The following is a 20,156-nucleotide window of genomic DNA, read 5'->3' on the forward strand; positions in this document are numbered from 1 at the left end:
AATCGGACTGAGTGTTCAAGTAGTAAATAACAATCGGAATCTTAAGGACACACTTATACGAACATACACCCTAACTATTTCCGCGTCTACAGTCAAACATTTCTATAATAAAATATGTTTTTTCCCAAGCAACTTCATTGTTCATTTGAAAGTCAGAAAGTTCGTTGGTTCCATTGTTCTGGTTTGCTTGTAATTAAGGCGGGAGTCTGCGCATGCGCACGCGCCGCCGCCCGCTTCCGCCGCGCACAAAAGCACAGTGCGATATTACTGCACTATTATTTATAAGCGAACAATAATTATTACCGTACAATACCGGGGCTTGAATTACGGTAGTTGGCGTTTAAAGGACGAGACAGGGCTTGACGACATTTTTACTGCGTTTTCTCGATAAATTGAATGAACGTGTTTGGAAGAAATTAAATTTAGTTTAGAAATTGTTTTAAAATACTTAGTGATTATAAATAATATAACTATTTTTATCAAAATAAACATAAAATTTGTATATGAAAAAAAAAATACTTAAATAATATTTTTTGTGATCGTATGAGTTATTTGTAGACACTGAAATTGTAAAGTCGAAAATTGTCGCCTGTTCGTTTGAATGCCTTTATTTCGGGCTTTACTAGTAAAAAAAATACTTGTTAGAATAGTTTAGGAAGTCCTTATTAAACGCCAGTTTACTGAGGAAAATTAATCGTATGCTCTTTTTAACCGACTTCAAAAAAAGGAGAAGGTTACTCAATTCGACCGTATATATATTTTTTATGTATGTTCGAGGATAACTCCGTCGTTTATGAACCGATTTTGATAATTCTTTTTTTGTTGGAAAGGAGATATCCCTAGTTTGGTACCATGATAAGGAAACCAGGATCTGATGATGGGATCCCGGAGAAATCGAGGTTAAACTCTCGAAAATCCGCATAACTTTTTACTGGGTGTACCGATTTTGATGATTTTTAATTTAATCGAAAGCTGATGTTTATCATGTGACCACATGTAAATTTCATCGAGACCTGATTACAACTTTTGGAGTAATCTTTGATAATGCGTATTTACTTGACTATTTTTTCGTCTACTTACGTTGTATTACTTGTTGATATAATTAAAGTCGGTTTTTCTTCGTTTGCCTGCAAACACAATTATATATTAAAATGTCCACTATTTTTTAATACGAGTAAGTTAAAATTTATTATTATAAAATACTTTACAACTAGCTTTACTTACGCCTCACAGTTGACAGCCCCCGGCCGCTCAAGGGCGACTCAAGGCTGTAATCTGACTGTTCAGTTTACAAAGAGCAGCGAGCGCCGCCTCCCACTGCGACGGTATGGGAGCGCGACCGTTGGAGAACGAAAATCAATAAGTTCAAATTTCTACTAGGCACTCATCAAAAAATCATACTAGGCACTTACTTGTACTTACGTCTAATTTCGTAACGCTTTAGTTTAACTTTACTTCTTATTATTAAAGCACAACTTACTCTAATAATACGCGGTATTTAGAAGTTTGTCTTATGTTCTTTCATCAGCACTTTCAAACACACACATCTGCCTATCGCAGTCCACTATTCGACGTAGGCCTCCCCAAGTTCGCGCCAGACATCCCGCTTTTCCGCAATCCTCATCTAGCCTCCACCGGCAATCTTACGTAGATCGTCAGTCCAGCTAGGGATTACGAAGGGACTGGTCCACAGTTTCATATCGTTCAACGTGCAATGGAACGGGCTATACTTGGAGTCTCTCTCAAAAATAAGATCAGAAATGATACTGCTTGCGAGAGAACGAAAGTTACCGACATAACTTGTAGACTTAGCACTTTCATATATAGTTAACTAGCTGACTCAGCAAACGTTGTCTTGCCGCTAAACGCTTTTTAAAAATAGGCGTTGATCGTAGAGGGTTGAAAATTTAGGTTTGTATGTACCTATATATTGTATAATAAAAACTTAAAAAAAATATACAATTTATCTAAAAATTAAAAAAATGGGGTGGATAACCCTTAAAATTTAGAGGGATGAAAAATAGATGTTGTTCGATTCTCAAACCTACCCAATATGTACACAAAATTTCATGATAATAGGTCAAGCCGTTTCGGAGGAGTTTAACTACAAACACCGCGACACGAGAATTTTATATATTAGATTATTAATGGTTTACATACTGTCTTAATAAAATTCAGTACATGATGTCAAAGTTGTAGACAAGGTATTCGTCACCAATGGCAAAATGTGTGACTTCAATCACTACATAGTAGATATAAAACAAAGTCGCTTCCCGCAGTCTGCATGCTTGGAACTTTAAAACTACGCAACGGATTTTGATGAGGTTTTCTTTAGTAAATAGAGTGATTCCAGAGGAAGGTTTATATGTTATATTACATCCATAACATAGTAGAGTAACACTGATAGTTTTTGCAACCGTGCGATGCCGGGGCGGGTCGCTAGTTTAAGATAAAGAGATATTTTCTTTATCTTTAGAACTATAAAGATATTGAACTGCTCATATCTCATGTGAGATAGTTAATATACTTATTTCGCTCCAGCCTGTAATATTCCACTGCTGGGCATAGGCCTCTTTCCCCATGTAGGAGAAGGAGTAGAGCTTAATCGACCACGCTGCTCCAATGCGTGATGGCGGATTACTTAACTTTGAATTAATATACTTAATTACATAACTTAACTTGAACTTAATATACTTATTTACAGTAGAAAATGTCATTTTTGAATCACTGTAGGTACTAGTACACCTTCGTCCTTCTGATATTTTGTGTAATAAGTAGTTCCATAATCCATTGCTAAGGTGGGATTTAACCCCAAAAACGTAGTTGAAAATATAACATAAGATAAATGTTTACAGTCGTTATTCAACTTCGTTTTTGTTATGTAAATAATAAGCTTTGAGTTTTGAGAATTAACAAATATCGTTGAATTTTTTGTCATTATCAGTTTCACATACATTTCACATGATTATAAATCATAAATCAACAAATAAATATTTTTGTAAAAGAACGATTTAAACGTATTTATTAGTTATAAAAAAACAAAGAAATAAAATAACCGTTAAATTTTTATAATAGTTTTTATAATCTCGATAATATCATCGGTAGGTACACACATATTGCGGCGACTGCTATTAACAATATATACACTCATTCTATAACTTACAACTACTTATATTATTATTATAAACGGACTTAGTTGTGCCAAATAAATCTGTTTTATTTGAGATTGTTTTGAAAATATATTTTAGGTATAAATAAGTAATAATTGATACTTATCCCGAGACATATTTCTGCCGCTTGATGTCGTAACACTTATTGCTACACCTTGGAGTAGGAAATCAAAAATAATGAAAATAAAACAATTGCCCCTACGTCATAGTCTAGTCAGGAGGGCAATATTGTATGTCAATTAATACTAATTCTTTAAAATAAATTACTTAATAATATTTGTTCATTTATGTTGTCCATAGCGGTATGTTCTTATGCTTTATCTTATTTGTATCAACAAAAACAATTTAGTTATTCTAGTGAAGTTTAAGTTTTATTGTGCAATAACTAAGTCCTTTTATATATACGTTTTAAACAACAATGAAGACTCTTACATATTTTAAGACACCGTGGCAAGTGGTGCTGTGTGTTAAAAGACCAAATCTACCTCTTACGTGTTTGGCTCATTTTATAAGAAATACTAATTTTCGTATCTCCAATACAATCAGCCCAAGTCAGTATAAGTTAGGTCAGTAAAGTGTGTGCGTGTTGACAGATACTAACGCATAGGGAGTATGCTATTTACATACATAAATAAATTAAGAAAAAAATATATACATTACCTTTCAATCAAAAGTCAAAATGTACTTTTATTGACAGTAATTCTCTTGAGAAGTGACGAGGTACGAGTACCTATTTATTTGTCGATGAACGCGTGATTTCTAAAACAACAAACAAACATTCTGCAAACTTGATGTCTCTCTAGAAATTTGTATCTCAATGATTACTTTGCCAAAATTTTATTGGTTTATAGACTAGACTTTCCTATAGACTAGGCAATTTCCTGGAGCGTTGTGACACGTCACTGTCACATACATCAATGTTACAATCTTACGAGTAAACACACACATTGCCACACACCACGATGAATAACTCTATCTACAGTATTGAATCGCAAAGACTTTAGATTTATTAAATATTAATCAAATTCCTTATTTGTAATACTTTGAAAATTGTAGCTAACAGCGAACGATGAGCAAACCACACTTATTGGTTTTAATTTTTTTGTAAGTATTAATTTCCTGTGATATATGTCACTTAGATTTTTTATTTCGTAATTATAATATTATCTACCTACTAGTGGTTCTACTCGGCTGCCCCTGAATTAAGTCAGATACCTTCGAAATTCCGGTTTAAATTAAACATATGTGTACAAGAATCATCACAATCGGTCAATTAGTTTCTATGCCAATTAGTATCAAATATTAAGATAAAATAAAAATAATTAAATTTAAACAGAACGTCGACGGGCCACTGTTAGCTATATAGGTATATAATTTATTAAAAATATTGTTTCAGCTATGTTTTTATATTAGCAGAATATTGCCAAGGTTTAGTCGTTTATAACTTTCACATGAAGCGGATTATCTACGGTTTTAACTTCTAAAACACATGAAATTAGAGAACTTTCGCTAATTCTTATAGTATATACAAACATCCATTTCTTATTTACAATATTTACTATCACATTTAGGTACTATGATTTTTTATACAACATTTTACTATAATTCAATTTCAGGGCGTAATTTTTAAGATTAATTTTGACTTAAATATGAAGGTAAAATTTGATCGTATGACATTAAAAACAAAATTGTTACTATGACATACTAGAGAGCCGGCTGAGGTTACATTTTTAATGTAATTGTCAACCATGATTATTGAGATCTTAACTAGGTATATGATTGTCATGATAATTACGGATATTATCAAATATGTACAAATATAAATATTTATTTGACTAAGTGAGTATTATCAGATGTATCAAATCCAACATCAATTCGCTTATTCGTTCGTTTCATTGTAACCTTTGAAATAGTTTTCGGGTCACAAGAGCTTTGAGAAAAACGTGTTGGGAGCAGTCATCCGCGCGGGATCCAAGATCCGAGGGTACGAAGAGCCGATGAAAGGTCTGAACGCGGCTCTGCTTGCCTCTTCGCTTGGGCTGGGCGTGGCCTCTTGGGTCGATTCGTCTTGGGTATCCAAAGAAGAATCATTGTTTGAGCTCCCGGCGCCCATGTGAAGCTTCCGCGTATGTTTCTTGAGATCGAAGTTTCTGCAGAAACCTTTAGCGCATATACTGCAAGTAAACGGCTTCCTTTCGTTGTGTGTGTGCATGTGGAATGTTAGGTTATATATTTGGTGAAACGCTTTGTTGCAAATGTTGCACTTGTAAGCTTTTTCTCCACTGTGAGTGAGTCTATGGTTCTTGTAGTTGCCTTTCTGATGAAAACCTTTCCCGCAGAACTCGCAAACGAATGGCTTGTAGCCCGCGTGGATACGAGCGTGAGTATTTAACGTCGAGGACCGGTTAAAGGCTTTGCCACAGGTGAGACATTTGTGAGGCTTTTCGGAGGTGTGGATGATTTTATGTCGGCACAGAGTCGACGCCTGTCTAAAGCCTTTGCCGCAGATTTTGCACACAAACGGTCTGGCACCGGTGTGGACGGGCATGTGCCTCGTCAGATTATAGTGAGCATTGAACACTTTTCCACAGTCGCCACACGCAAAACTTTTATTTTTCGCGGGCGAAGGTGTTGGACCTGTAGTCGAAGATACGGCGTGATCAGCCGCCGGAGCTCGAGGACTCGGTGGACGCTGCACAGGAGATTGAACGGGCGGCGGTCTGGGCAAGTGTAGCTGGTGAGCATACGTCAGCGAAACGAGATCTGGACCGTAATATAGCAGTGGGTAGTTTGACACTAGCTGCCGCCTCGCCGCCGGTATGTATTGCTTAAACGCGGAATCTAGTAAATGCGCGCCGTAGGACAGGAAACCTGGTGGCGGTGGTAGTTCAGGGCTCACCGACTTCTTTCTGTCCGGTTCCATGAGCCGAGCTATGGAGAAATTCAAGACCGGCGCCGTCGGGGTGTCGGGGGACTTGGCCCTCTCGGGGGAGGACTCCCTCGGGCCCTCGGGACGGGCAGACGATTGGAACGGCTGCATTCTCGCGACAAGTACCTGTGGAGAGAGAATAATACATTTAGTTGTAGTCGGAGGCGTCTCAATCGCGCGAGAGTGTTCTATTGTAGCCGCGGTTACGGCACAAAGCCGTGTCGCTTGTTTTAAGTAAATTGCAAGGGGTGTATGTACCCTTTTCGATTTGTCGCGGCGCCTTTGTGGAGAAATCGTTTGCAAACATTCGTTCGGATTGCTATTTGTGAATAGCACGAAATGGAAAAGGACCCTTCAATGCGTATTCAAAACCGAACTTCACTTTCGCTACTAATTAAGGAAGTAGGCATATTTATTTGGTCGAATAAAAATATATTCACCTTACAATAAAGACATTACTTGATTGAACACATCTAGACCAACAGCATTTTCTGAACTCAATTAAATACACACACTAAATTACGAATATCGCTTGTTTTATACACACAATTTCCGCTGTTCCTTCTTTAAGCAACTTAACTGTGTTATAGGGTAAAGCTGACTGTTAAAGTTAAATATTTTTTTCGTTTTATACATATATATATATATATATATATATATATATATATATATATAAGGTTATATTATGGACTATGAAGGTGAACAAATAAAACTATGTTGTGTTGCTCTGAAAATAAAGATTTTTTTTATTGTTAAAATTTACTAAATCACGTGACTAACAACAAAAATTACCTTAAAACATACCTGAAAATAAAGAAACGACAATAAAAGTTTACTATTCCCTCCTTCACAGTTATTATTATATTATTCTTTATTTTCTAAACGATTTTACTTTTAAGTTTGAAATAATTAAATTATAATTTTCATAAACGTCTAATTTGACATTTCTGTCTATTTTTAAAAACTTAAACGGGAATAGATAACATAGAATTTAAAGAAATAACACTGTATTTCTTTACATCTCCCCCCTTTGAAAGTAATGTTTACATGATTAAATTTTTTTCTTCTGTTTCTTCATCTGCTACTTCTTCTTCTTCTGTTATTCGTATTGGAATAAGCTTTGTAACGTGAAAAAGATTTGATTCAGTTTTCTTGTGTCCTGTGTCGATTCTATATATTGATTTTGAAATTTTTTCTATAATCCGAAATGGCCCAATTTTCAGTTCTTCTAGCTTTCTTCTATTCAACGTGTTGCCGTTCTCCACATACACCATGTCCCCGAGTTTAAATTCATGGTTTTTTCTATTTTTGTCGAATTGTTTTTTGTTATAATTGTGTGATTTTATTGTATTCTGAAATGCTGTTGTCCTATCTCTGACCCAGTCATTTTGAGTTTTTTCTTGCTTCAATTCTTTAGGTAAAACCGTGCAATCCGTACCATATAAAAGATAGCTTGGTGAAAATCCTGTTACAGAGTGAGTAGTTTGGTTATATTTACTGACACATTCATGTGCTATTGTTGTCCAGGCCCTCTTACTTCTATCTTCATTTATTTTGCATCTGATTTTATTAACCAGTGTTTGGTTCAATCGCTCATTTAGACCATTTGAGAATGGAGCATTCACCGCAGTAAACACCATAATTATCTGTTTGCCTTTTAAAAACTCTTTGAACTCTTTTGAATTAATGCCTGGATATTGATCAGTAAGTAGTATACTAATGTCTTCTGTTTCTGACAAATTTTTGACTAGTTTAATAAAATCATTAGCACTCTGAGTTTTCGAAGTTAAAATGAAAGCATATCTACTGAAGTGATCGACTAGCAAGTGCAAATATTTTTTTGTAGATCTTGAACCTCCAAAACCACCTATTGTGTCTATAGACATTATTTCAAATGGCTTTGTGGCTGGACCCAGATGAGACATCAATCCATATTTGTACTGTCCTCTTGATTTATTCTTTATACAGACCTCACACTCTGTACATATTTTTTTTATATTTTTGGTTAGATTTTTTGCTGTATATAGTGGACTTATTGTCTTTTGCATTTGTTTTATTCCAATGTGACAAAAATTCGTGTGTATAGTTTTTATAAGTTTATTACTGAATTCTTCTGATAAAATTATTTTTTCTTTGTTTCTAATTTTTTTATAGTAAATATCTTGTTTATTAATTATTTTCTCTTTATTATTTTGTATTTCTTTATTATTATTCTGATCTATTCTAATATCTTCCACGTTAATCAAGTTTACTATCTTTAATTGTTCATTTGTGTTTTCATTTGATTCTAATACAGGATTTCTGCTAAGACAATCCGCTTCTAAATTCTCTTTTCCTGGAGCATATTTTAATTTAAAATCATATTGTGATAGGTAGTATGTTAAGTCTCCTAGTTCTTCATCAGTTCTTGATTTCAAATTCATATTTTCTAGTGGCTTATGATCTGAATAAACTGTGAATGACTTTCCCATCAGCCAGTACTGCCAGTATTGCACTGCTTCTTTGATGGCCAAGCATTCCAAATATATAGCTTTTTTCTTCTTTTGGGCTCCATTTAGTTTCTTAGAGAAGTAAGCTACTGGTTTTTCTTTACCATTTAACTGTGTCTGTTTTAAAATAGCTCCAATACCCTCTATAGATGCATCTGTGTAAATATTTATCGGTAAATCTTTATCATAAATTTGTAGCACTGGTTGAGTACATAGAATATTTTTGATTTTCTCAAAAGCTTTTTGACATTGTTCAGACCAAATAAATGGTTGATTTTTCCTAAGTAAGTTGTGTAACGGATCTAATATTATCGCACTCCTTGGTATGTATTCATTGTAAAAATTGATTTTTCCTAATAGTTGTCTTACGTTTTTTTGTGTTTTTGGAATCGGGAAATTTCTTATTGAAATCAGATTATCTTTCACTGGTTTTATAGTATTATTTTGAATTATATGACCCAAGTATTTTACAGAGTCTGATGCAAATATGCACTTTTGAAACTTTAACCTAAATCCCTCTGTCTTAATTGCTTTTAACAGCTGTGTTAGATGATATATATGTTCATCAAAAGTTTTTGAGAATATTAGAATATCATCTATATAATTTACTGTAAAATCTGTAAGTTTGTATTTCCTTAGAATGTTACTAAGTATTCTTTGGAAAATAGCTGGCGCGGTCTTCAGTCCAAACGGTAGACAAGTCCATTGGAAATGTCCTTCTTGTGTTATAAATCCTGTCTTTTTTTTGTCTTCTACTCGTAATGGAATAGACCAAAATGCTGAATTTATATCCAGAGTTGAATAATAATTGCAATTTCTTGTCTTTGTAATTAAGTCTTCTATTAACGGAAATGGTTGAGCTTCTGGTACTACAATTTTGTTCAAGTCTCTGAAATCTATGCATAATCTTGATCTTTTATTTTCTTCTTTTTTAAATGCCAAAGTGACAGGTGCAGCAAATGGGCTACAGGATTCTTCTATAAGTTTATTATCTAATAATTTTCCTATTTGTTCTTCTATCTCTTTTTTATCTTCTATCGTGCACCTGTAAGGTCTTTTAGCGCAGTATTTTTCTATTAATAAATCTATTCTGGCTTCATATCCATTAACAGTTCCAACGTCATATTTATTCTTTGCAAAAACTGAATTATATTTATTAATCAATTTATTTATTTCTGATTTCTGATATTCATTTAAATGATTTATTTTTATTTTGAAATCTTCTTCTTTAACATGTTCGTTAAAATTAATATTGTATTCTTCCATATTTTTGTTTTCTATTGATATATTTATATCTAAAGAATCTTCTTCTTTATTTATTTTTATATTTGAAACACTGTCTTCAAAAATTTTTTTATTCAAGTTTTGTTTTTGAGTGATTTCTAAATCTTCATTTTGTATTAATTTGAATTTCTTTATCATGTCTAATCCAATCAAAAAATCATATTTGAAATTTTGTTCATCTATGATATATACTTGTACATTTTCTTCTATTTCAAATATTTTTATTTTTATGTTCGTCAAACCACTTGTCTTTTTGACACCATTAATTGTCACTAAACTTGCTTTATTCAAACTGTTTCCTTTGCCTTTTAGTTTTAATAACTTGGAACTAATCAGAGAAACATTTGAACCAGAATCATACACTCCATAAACTTCTAATGTATTATTTAATAATAGTTTGACTTTTATTAATGGTGTCACTATTAGTTTTTTGGTTCAGTTTCATGTAACTCTGCTTCTATGACTGAATTGTTTACGTGTCTAATGTTTTTCTCTTTTTTTTTGTCATCTTCTTCTATTTTAAACCAACAAGCATATTCGGGGTGGTAGCGAATCCCTTTATTTAACCTTTCACAAGTTTTACATGGGCCTTTTCCTTCATTTCCAGGGAAACCTCTTGGGTTTCCATATTTTTTGTAGTTCAATGTATTTTTTTTATTTGTCAAATATTCTAATTTTCTCATTTCATTAAAAAGATCCACTGTATCTTGCAACGTTTCTCTATCAATCCTGTTTAGTACATGCTCGGGCAAACCTGCTGCAATTAGGTCTATCAAAGTACCTGTATCAATTGAATTTCGCATTTCCAGGAGCAGTTTTTCTTTCTTTATTGCATAATCCACCAATGATCCGTCTTTATACTTGAATGATAAAGCATAGGTAATTTGGTTCCATCCTTTGTTTGTAAATGATTCACAAAATTTCTTTTTCCATAGTGACCATTCAGAGTTCATGGTTAATTTTAACATCATTGAACTGTACCAGTCTACACAACTTTTATCCATAAACAGTCTAAGTATTTCAATTTTTTTCACATCTTCGGTCACGTCAAATCTTATGCATTCTTTCTCAAAAACATCAATCCATTGGTTTGCATTCATATTTTTGCTGGTAAATTTTTCAATTACAAACCTTTCTGCAATATGTTTCAAATTTAGTTGTTTGGTATCCTGTGTATTTTGAATTAGTTTTTCTAACAATTTCTCCAGTACACCTGCTTCTGTATTTTGTACAGCCGCAGTATGTTCTTTTTTGATTTCTTCTAAGTACTGATTTTCAAATAGTAAATTATCATCCTCATCTAAGTAGACTTTCTTAAGTTCTTCTGTCATTGTTATCCAAACTCTTCGTACCTGGTATCTTTTCTTTAAGCTGTTTTTTACCTTTGCGAAAGTTGGTGTTTTTATAAGTTCTTTGTGATGTACAACGGATTGATACTCTTCTTGTATAGCATACACTTTATCATTACACGTAGCTATTGAGGTTAAACAGAAAATATTTGCTTTTCCATCGTTCGCTGGCAGTATGCTGAACTCGAAACAAAGTTTCTCCATCTTATATTGTATTATATTATGTCTATGTTCTTCATAAACAATATTGTCGTTTTATAAGGTTATATTATGGACTATGAAGGTGAACAAATAAAACTATGTTGTGTTGCTCTGAAAATAAAGATTTTTTTTATTGTTAAAATTTACTAAATCACGTGACTAACAACAAAAATTACCTTAAAACATACCTGAAAATAAAGAAACGACAATAAAAGTTTACTATTCCCTCCTTCACAGTTATTATTATATTATTCTTTATTTTCTAAACGATTTTACTTTTAAGTTTGAAATAATTAAATTATAATTTTCATAAACGTCTAATTTGACATTTCTGTCTATTTTTAAAAACTTAAACGGGAATAGATAACATAGAATTTAAAGAAATAACACTGTATTTCTTTACATATATATATATTAAGAGTATCCTCTTTTATCTCTAAATATTTAAATTTAGTATTTTGAATTGTCATTGCAGATGACATAAAAAAATAATAAAAGTATAAAGATATGGTGTTTGATGAAAACGGAAAATAATAATAAAATATAATTAATACAGTAAGAATCATAAATAATAAACATAAATTGTCGCTTCTCTTATTTTCAGGTGAGAATGTCTATATATTTAAGTGATTTTTCTTATGTTGTTTAATTTTAATTTTAAAGTTTAAGAGTGTATGCTACCTCAAATTGCTTATTTTCCACTCGGCAGGATGTCCATATCTTCCAAACTACTGAATATTTAAGTTTGAAATGTATGTATGGTAAAGTTCAGGACATAAACTATCTTTCATATGTTTCGAAAACACGATTCCATAAAATTTTCTCGATACAAAAAAATCGCAAAATCCCCTCTATTTTTGTATTAAAACCTTAATATCTTAGTAAATATAGAAGTTATGGACTTGAGATTAAGCATGGTAATTAAAATAAGTATAAAGAACATTTTATATGTTGCGTTTTTTAAAAAATAACTATTGGTAATGTTTGTGGGGAGAAAATACATATAATTCGCGCGATGAGCAACCAAGCGCTCTCAATTCTCATGTGTTTTTAGTATGGGTGAAATCTGAATTCGAGCTGAGGTAGTGTAGCCCCTTAAAATGTTAAAATGCTAAGTATACTATAGTCTTAGTCGTCCGTAAGGGAGGTAGCGAGTCATTCCCAATACAAGTGTCTCTGACTACTTACTGGGAAGACTCGGCGATGATTTGTACTAAAGATTATAGAAATAAATGATTTTTATTTATTTTTTTATTATTTTTTTTCTTACAATGTAAATTAAAATTTAACGAAATAAAAACTCTTATTTTCAGAGCAACGAAATTTGTTTATTTATAAAGAAATACCTTATATATAGATATATAAATACAAATATTACACACAGATTCAGGCGGGAATTAAACCTGCAACCCGCGGAGAAGAAAGCAGAGGGTCACTACAAACCGCGCTAACAATCTAGTTGTAGTTTAATCCACCCAGCTGCTACACTAAATGTCATTCGATAAATTTCCTACTAAGAGTTCGATCACTAAACAATGTCTGTGATTATTATTTATTACTTATTACCAAAATCGAAAGCTTCACTTTCCAAGTTACTTAGGTACGGTACGGTCGCTACGGTTTCCCATAAGGTGATTCAATAGAAAAATGAAAAATGTTTAATGTAAATTTTTAAAAATCGACTAATTATAACAAGGCCAATAAATCGTGATGTAAAACAATATGTCGCATTGGGGTTTTGTTTCCAGAGGCAATCTACAGGGCGTGGGTTAACCGTGCGACGCTCGTGTGAGCGACAATACGAACTGTTTTTAGGGTCATGCCTCTTTTATTTTGGTGATTTAAAAACTGTTTATTGGAATACTCCATACAGTCATTCTAGCTTTTGTTTTTTTTACCGACTTCGAAAAAAGGAGGAGGTTACTTAATTCGACCGTATACATATATTTTTTAATTTATGTTCGGGGATAACTCCGTCGTTTGTGAACCGATTTTGATAATTATTTTTATGTTGGAAAGGAGATATCCCTAGTTTGGCACCATGATAAGGAAACCAGGATCTGATGATGGGATTCCAGAGAAATTGAGGGAAACTCTCGAAAATCTGCATAACTTTTTACGGGGTGTACTGATTTTAATGGTTTTTAATTTAATCGAAAGCCGATATTTATCATGTGGTCAAATTTAAATTTCATCGGGATCTGATTACAACTTTTGGTGTAATCTTTGATAATGCTTATTTACTTGACTATTTTTTCGTCTAGCTACGTTGTATTACTTGTCGATATAATTGAAGTCGGTTTTTCTTCGTTTGCCTGCAAACGCAATTATTTTCTATAAAATATGCTAAATAAAATTTTACAAAAAATTATGTGTTTTTATTAGTCTACAAAACTGACCACAATCGTTCGATATATGTCAACGTATTAATAAAGAAAATAATAAAAAGTATGTATACACAACTGGATCGTCTAGATGTGGACACAACTAACGTTAAGACGTGACAAGTAAACAAAATAATTAATGTAACACACATAAAATATAATCACATTTATAGAATATAAAAGTATTTAAATTAATAAAAATTAAATTAAAAAATACCAAAAACCGCGACACAATAACCTGAGTTGCCTTTAAAAAGTAAAAAATAATTAAAGAAACTTAATCTTAAAGTACCTAAGTATGTACGAGTATTAATAATTCTAAAAAAAATACATCGCGTTGGGGGACACCCCTCTTTTTGCGTCGGGGGTTAAAAATACAAAAAGTCAGCATTTCAATATAATATTTAAAAAAAATTACCATCATGGTACATTTTGCCAAGGTTTGACTTAAAATTGACTGGACGTCACTTGACAATGATCTTGGTTATTACTCCACGATTCGATTACTGCCGTGAATCTTAGTATAGTATACACTGGTAATACAAATATAATTAAATGTAGATTAGTGTTATTTCTTTAACATGTATGTATGTAAAAAAACACATGGGGGGTAATATTTATGAAGGTTACATTCAGTCGCATTACGTTACTCTGATCACGCTCGTGTGAATGTCAATGCGTGGTGGGAGGGTTATTAAGAGTTTCCTCGTTACCCCTCTATTGTTTAGAGAAATTATCTTGATGGGTACCTATGGGAAATTAATAATGAAAATAAGTTAAGAAATGTATGGTTTTAATTAAATATAAAGAAATAAAATGACCCGCTTTTGTTTATTTATAAGTGGTTTACCTTTGAAAAAGTAATAGTGTAGAAGGTATACCTTGGTATATTGCATATAACACAGCTATTTGAGAGAAAGCTTAATTTCGCTCTTGACCGTGTTAAAAATATTAATAAATAAATAGACCTATTAGTCTATTCGTGAAGTTGTTGTTGTGATTAGGAACTAATTATTAAACTGATTTAATTGGCCGCCCTTGAGCCAGCAGGCCAAATTTAAGTACATAATTGTGTTTGCTCGCAAACGAAAAAAACCGACTTCAATTACATCGAAGAGTAATACAACGTAGATCGACAAAAAAATAGTCAAGTAACTACGCATTATCAAAGATTACTTAAAAAGTAGTTATCAGATCTCGATAAAATTTATATGTGACCACATGATAAATATCAGCTTTCGATTAAATTAAAAATTATCAAAATCGATAACCCAGTAAAAAGTTATTGCGGATTTTCGAGAGTTTCCCTCGATTTCTCTGGGATCCCATCATCAGATCCTGGTTTCCTTATCATGGTACCAAACTAGAGATATCCCCTTTCCAACAAAAAAATAATTATCAAAATCGGTACATCCAGTAGAAAGTTATGCGGTATAATACAACGTAGGTCGACGAAAAAAGCGTCAAGTAAAAACGCATTATTAGATATAACTCGAAAAGTAGTTGTTAGATCTCAAATTTAAATGGGACCAATTGACACATTCGATTAAAAAAGAAATTGTCGAAATCGGTCCACACGGTCAAAAGTTCTGATGTAACATACATTAAAAAAAAAATACAGTCGAATTGAGAACCTCCTCCTTTTTTGGAAGTCGGTTAAAAATAGCAATGATTGAAAACACTACAGGCTTCAAAATGAATAAAATACTACTGTTTGTTCAGTTCGTGACGTTCTGTATTGTGAACTGTCAAATACGTGAAGATGACATGATCTTAATTAATTTTTTCATTCATTAAGAACCTTCTACAACTATTAGAAATGTTTCGAAAATAAGTCCGATTAGTTCAGTAAGCAGGACAGTAAATTAAATTCCCATTTTCGTTTGCCCAGAAGTGAGGTTGGGTTTGGTTGACGATACAGCAAAGTACCTAATCAAGCATAATGTTTGTTTGTTTTTTAAAGTGATTTTTGGAAATATATTAATTAATTTATTTAAGGATCAGTAAAATGAAAAGAATGAAAAAAAAATTATATGTCAATAATGACTATCAATCACAACTATGAAACCGGTTTAAATAACATGAATAATTAATGATTATTTTTATAAAATTAGGATTTCATTTGATAAAATAAAATAAGGATAAAAAGAACAGTAATTGTATGTAAAATAAACATATTAATAAATAAATTTATTTGTGAAAAAAAAATTTAAAAAATTTAATTTAATAATATGAACAAAAGAAATATCATTCATACATTAACATTTTTATTTTTTATTATTTTAATCAATTTATTTTAAAAAGGAATGTTTTAAAACAAATAAATTATTGAGTCAGAACATACACAGTTTTTAGCATTCAATTAACCCTTACACTGCCGTACCGTGTAGTAGTACCGTGAAGTAAGGCCAGGTGTAGTGTTGGTGCAACAATATATGCTTGTGCGACTAAATACAATGGCAGCCCCGGCCTTTAGTTATAAGTACTTTTTTATTTTATTTTCAATCTTTGACAGCTAACGGTGCCCATTGTGACCGATTAAATTTAAATTTCCTTACATTCGGTTTTAATAATGAGTATTGTTTCGTGTAATAGCAGCTCTTGTTAATTATTTCGAGTTTCTGATTTTATTTTAAATTTTTTTTTGTGTAAATGGTAGGTGTTTATTTTTGAAGTGCGAGAGTTTGAATACACACTTAATACATGTACTCGTATTTTTTAAAGGACAGACAAAAGAAAAGGAACGCACAAGAGGATAGGAAATATATTTTTAAGTTAATTGGACTCTCGTGCTGGCAAAACGTCCGAGACAATCCGAAAGAGACCACAGTATATGTAGTAGAAGACGTCGTGGTCCAAAGACATAACAATTAGAAGAGGCATTGAGCTGACCAGATTTGTCACATAACTGGTAACCATCACAGTAGACGTGTTTTGTCATGTGAGTAGGTAGGTAGGTAGTGGCAAGCGTAGAGTATAATATCTTCTGACCAGAGACGGCTCGTCCTAAAGAAAGCTGGTGCAGTGCAGTCCCACTCCAAATATAGGATTTAAAATTAGACAGGTACAATACACAATAAATGATTTTTGTTAAAATAATCTTCTTCTTCTCACGGTGCCTCTTCTCTACGAAGGTTGGCGACCATCATGGCTATCTTAATCTTCGAAGCTACAGCACGGAAGAGAGAGCGAGTACTTAGATTAAACCATTCACGGAGGTTCTTCAGGCAGGATATTTTCCTTCTGCCAGGTCGCCGTTTTCCCTCGATTTTCCTTCAATCACAAGCTGAAGAATCCGATATCTGTGTCCTCTAATTATGTGACCAAAATACTGCAGCTTCCTTTCCTTCACAGTCCGCATTATTTCCATCTTTTTATTCATTCGACGCAGAACCATACTACTTTACCTTAAAATAATCATGTTGAAATATTAATTACAATGAATGATTTTGTTTTTCGTGTCTGGTGTTTGGAGCTGGTGCCTGCAGTAGTGGTGAATCTGTATGAGCGGAATGGATTTTTTATACAATCAAATAAATGGTAAGCTCTAGTCTTTCGTTTTTTTTTTTTTTTTGTCAACCCACATCAAGCATTTCCAAAACAAAGAATGCCGTTATTTTATTTATCTGTAAAGTAGAATTAGTTAGTCAGTCAGTTCAGCCTATTGCAGTCCACTGCTGGACATAGGCCTCCCCAAGTTTGTATCAGACATCCTGGTTTTCCGCAATGCTCATCCAGCCTACACCGGCAATCTTATTGTAGATCGTCGGTCCAACGGGCCGGAGGACGTCCCACTCTGCGTTTGTCAAGACGCAGAGTACAATTACTTTATATATTTTTTCACAAAATTCTTAAATGTAAATTTTTAATTTTTCCTTGATGTTTATCTTAGATAATTTCTTCAGATTTCTATTTGCAACAGACTACTTGCGGCTTAGGTACTACAAGGAACTCTACAACTAGGAATTATCTTCACTGACAAACTTTACAGTATCAATTCCCTTCTCACTTTAACGTATCTCGATAAACCTTGCCTTATCTATCAATCACATTATCAAATAAGCTTCGTCAGATCTCAGTCAATATCATAATTACTCTTATCATCACAACCGCGCATTATCTGCGCTTCTAATCTCTCTCAAGGCGATGTTACTGATAAGGCACATTGCTTACCATATCACAAAAAGAGACTTTAATCTAAGTCATTAAAGTTTAAATTGTAATGTTTCATGAAATGTAATTTTACGATCCTCTGATGGACCTCTTCAGCTGGCTTCCGTAGGGTTGATATACTTATATGTTAAGGGAATTTACGCTTTATGAAATTAGACTTTGAGTTGAAATTAGTACTCGAGTAGTAATTGTTCTACATGAAAATGTTTTTTAAAGTGACTCTAGACGTTGATTTTTCCAATTATGATAATGTGATACACGAACAAAAAGTAGGCGATTGTATTAAGTAATGTTCTGTATTATGAATAACCGATTACTAAATAAGGACATTTTAAGCATTTTTTGGTTTTTAACTGACTTCAAAAAAGGAGTTATTCTATTAGACTATATTTTTTAGGTAGCCTTATAGTACTTTTTACTGGGAATACCGATTTTGATGGTTTTTGTTTATCGAAAGCTGGTGCTTATCATGTAGTCCCGTTTAGATATGATCGAGAAATGATGAGTACTTTTTGAGTTATGCCTAAAATAATGCGTGTTTAATAAAATATTTTTTTACGTTGTTCCTACGTTGAAATACTTCTCGATGTCAATTGGAGTCGTTTTTTTTTTGTTATAAAGCAAACACAATTATTTGTCTGTACAGTACTTTTTTTGTTAATAAATGTATTGGGGGCAAATCTGTAATTTGAGAACTTGTATGTCGTTTAGGTTAGCTATAGAATGATTTTATGAAAATTCAAAACTTGGTAATGCTTGGTGCCTTGTTGATTTCGGTATGTAATCCTCGTCAATAATGTCGTGAAGTATATTGACGTCGCAGGAGGGTCAAAAATGTTGTGTGTATGACCAGTTTCCAGTAAGTTTTCTGGAGTACGGAAAAAGATTATATCACAGTTAGCTAAAGCTAAAATTTTATCAGGAAGCTCTTCTTGAAACCCGTTCAAAAAAATTACGTGTTTGCTTAGACAAAGTTATTTCTTTTATTAACCTTTAATAATTTTTCGCGCTTTTTCTTTAAATCAATTAATAATCGTAATATGAATGAATGTGTGTGTGTGGGGGTGTCGTCTTCAGAACAAGACCCTCTTTCTTTTTCCATTTTGATTCTACAAAAGAAGTAAAAATACAATTACAATTACCATCTCAGCGTAACACCTTAAGCATACTTTGGAAAACGGTGAAAGCGGGTAAATGCATAACCGAGGTAATAATGGACAAAAGAATCATGTATACATGTGTATGTAGATATAGTTTTGGTGGTCTCTTCAATATCAAAACGTTTAATGTAGATAAATCACACATCACCTTACAATAATCCAGTTATGTTTACAGATTAAACTGAAAAACATTTAAAACGGTTCCCATTATCAACATCCGATAGAGGAAAATATTTATTAACATTGTATTAACACTTACCTGAAGTTATACTGATTATTTTTAAATAAACACACAGATAAAAAAAAACAACTACGATTTCTCTGCCAATGTCTACTAATCAGATACGCGATGTTGATACCTCACAGCCAGTATTGTTATTGAGCGATAATTTGCATTCTATAGGTTGAAAGAAAGTCACGCAAAGTGAACACGTCAAGGTGGTATCTGCCAATGAAGATCTTGGGTGCATTGCCCGCAAAATTAAATAAAATTTAAAATTGACTAGTTACGTGGATTTGCACTATCCCAGATGATATGTAACAAAAGTCTGTCAGTTATGAACATCATAAAAACAATGTAAATATGAAAAAATATTAGGAACATATCTTTTGTGACATATCAATTAAAACGCAGAATGCAATTAAGCATTTGATTATGTTTAAGTGTTCTAAAGCTCGACATTAATTATACAAATAAAATAATCCATTGTATACTGGCAAAAATCTCAATTTCCGTCACGAATTACAAGACAAGACCGCTATTCAAACGCCATGACGCGGTGACGTGACGGTTGACGTCTGTTAGTAAAGCCGTCATTACCGGCGATCATTAACGCCGCTTGTCGACACCCGTCGGCGACAACGCGGGTCAGAACACACTCGACTTTTTTTATTACGTATTTTTTCAAAAACATCTCTTTATCTTAATAAGTATACGCTTCAACCTATAATATCCCACTGCTGCATAGACCTCTTTCCCCATATAGGAGAAGGATCAGAGCTTAATCCACCACGCTG

The 20,156-nt window shown here is 32.8% G+C and overlaps 1 protein-coding gene across 1 annotated transcript; it reads right to left on the reverse strand.

The window, feature by feature from the left end:
* Nucleotides 1–5,091: 5,091 nt before the first annotated feature.
* LOC123666365 (fez family zinc finger protein erm-like) lies at nucleotides 5,092–6,210 on the reverse strand. The gene has a single exon (XM_045600460.1). The coding sequence runs from the start codon at nucleotides 6,208–6,210 to the stop codon at nucleotides 5,092–5,094; it is 1,119 nt and encodes a 372-aa protein (XP_045456416.1).
* Between the last annotated feature and the right edge of the window lie 13,946 nt (nucleotides 6,211–20,156).

Source organism: Melitaea cinxia, chromosome 26, assembly GCF_905220565.1.
Source record: "Melitaea cinxia chromosome 26, ilMelCinx1.1, whole genome shotgun sequence".
Lineage (NCBI taxonomy): Eukaryota > Metazoa > Arthropoda > Insecta > Lepidoptera > Nymphalidae > Melitaea > Melitaea cinxia.

Bases quoted from the DNA above. Each gene is read 5' to 3' on its own strand.
- LOC123666365 (XM_045600460.1), bottom strand. From the start codon at position 6,210: ATGCAGCCGTTCCAATCGTCTGCCCGTCCCGAGGGCCCGAGGGAGTCC.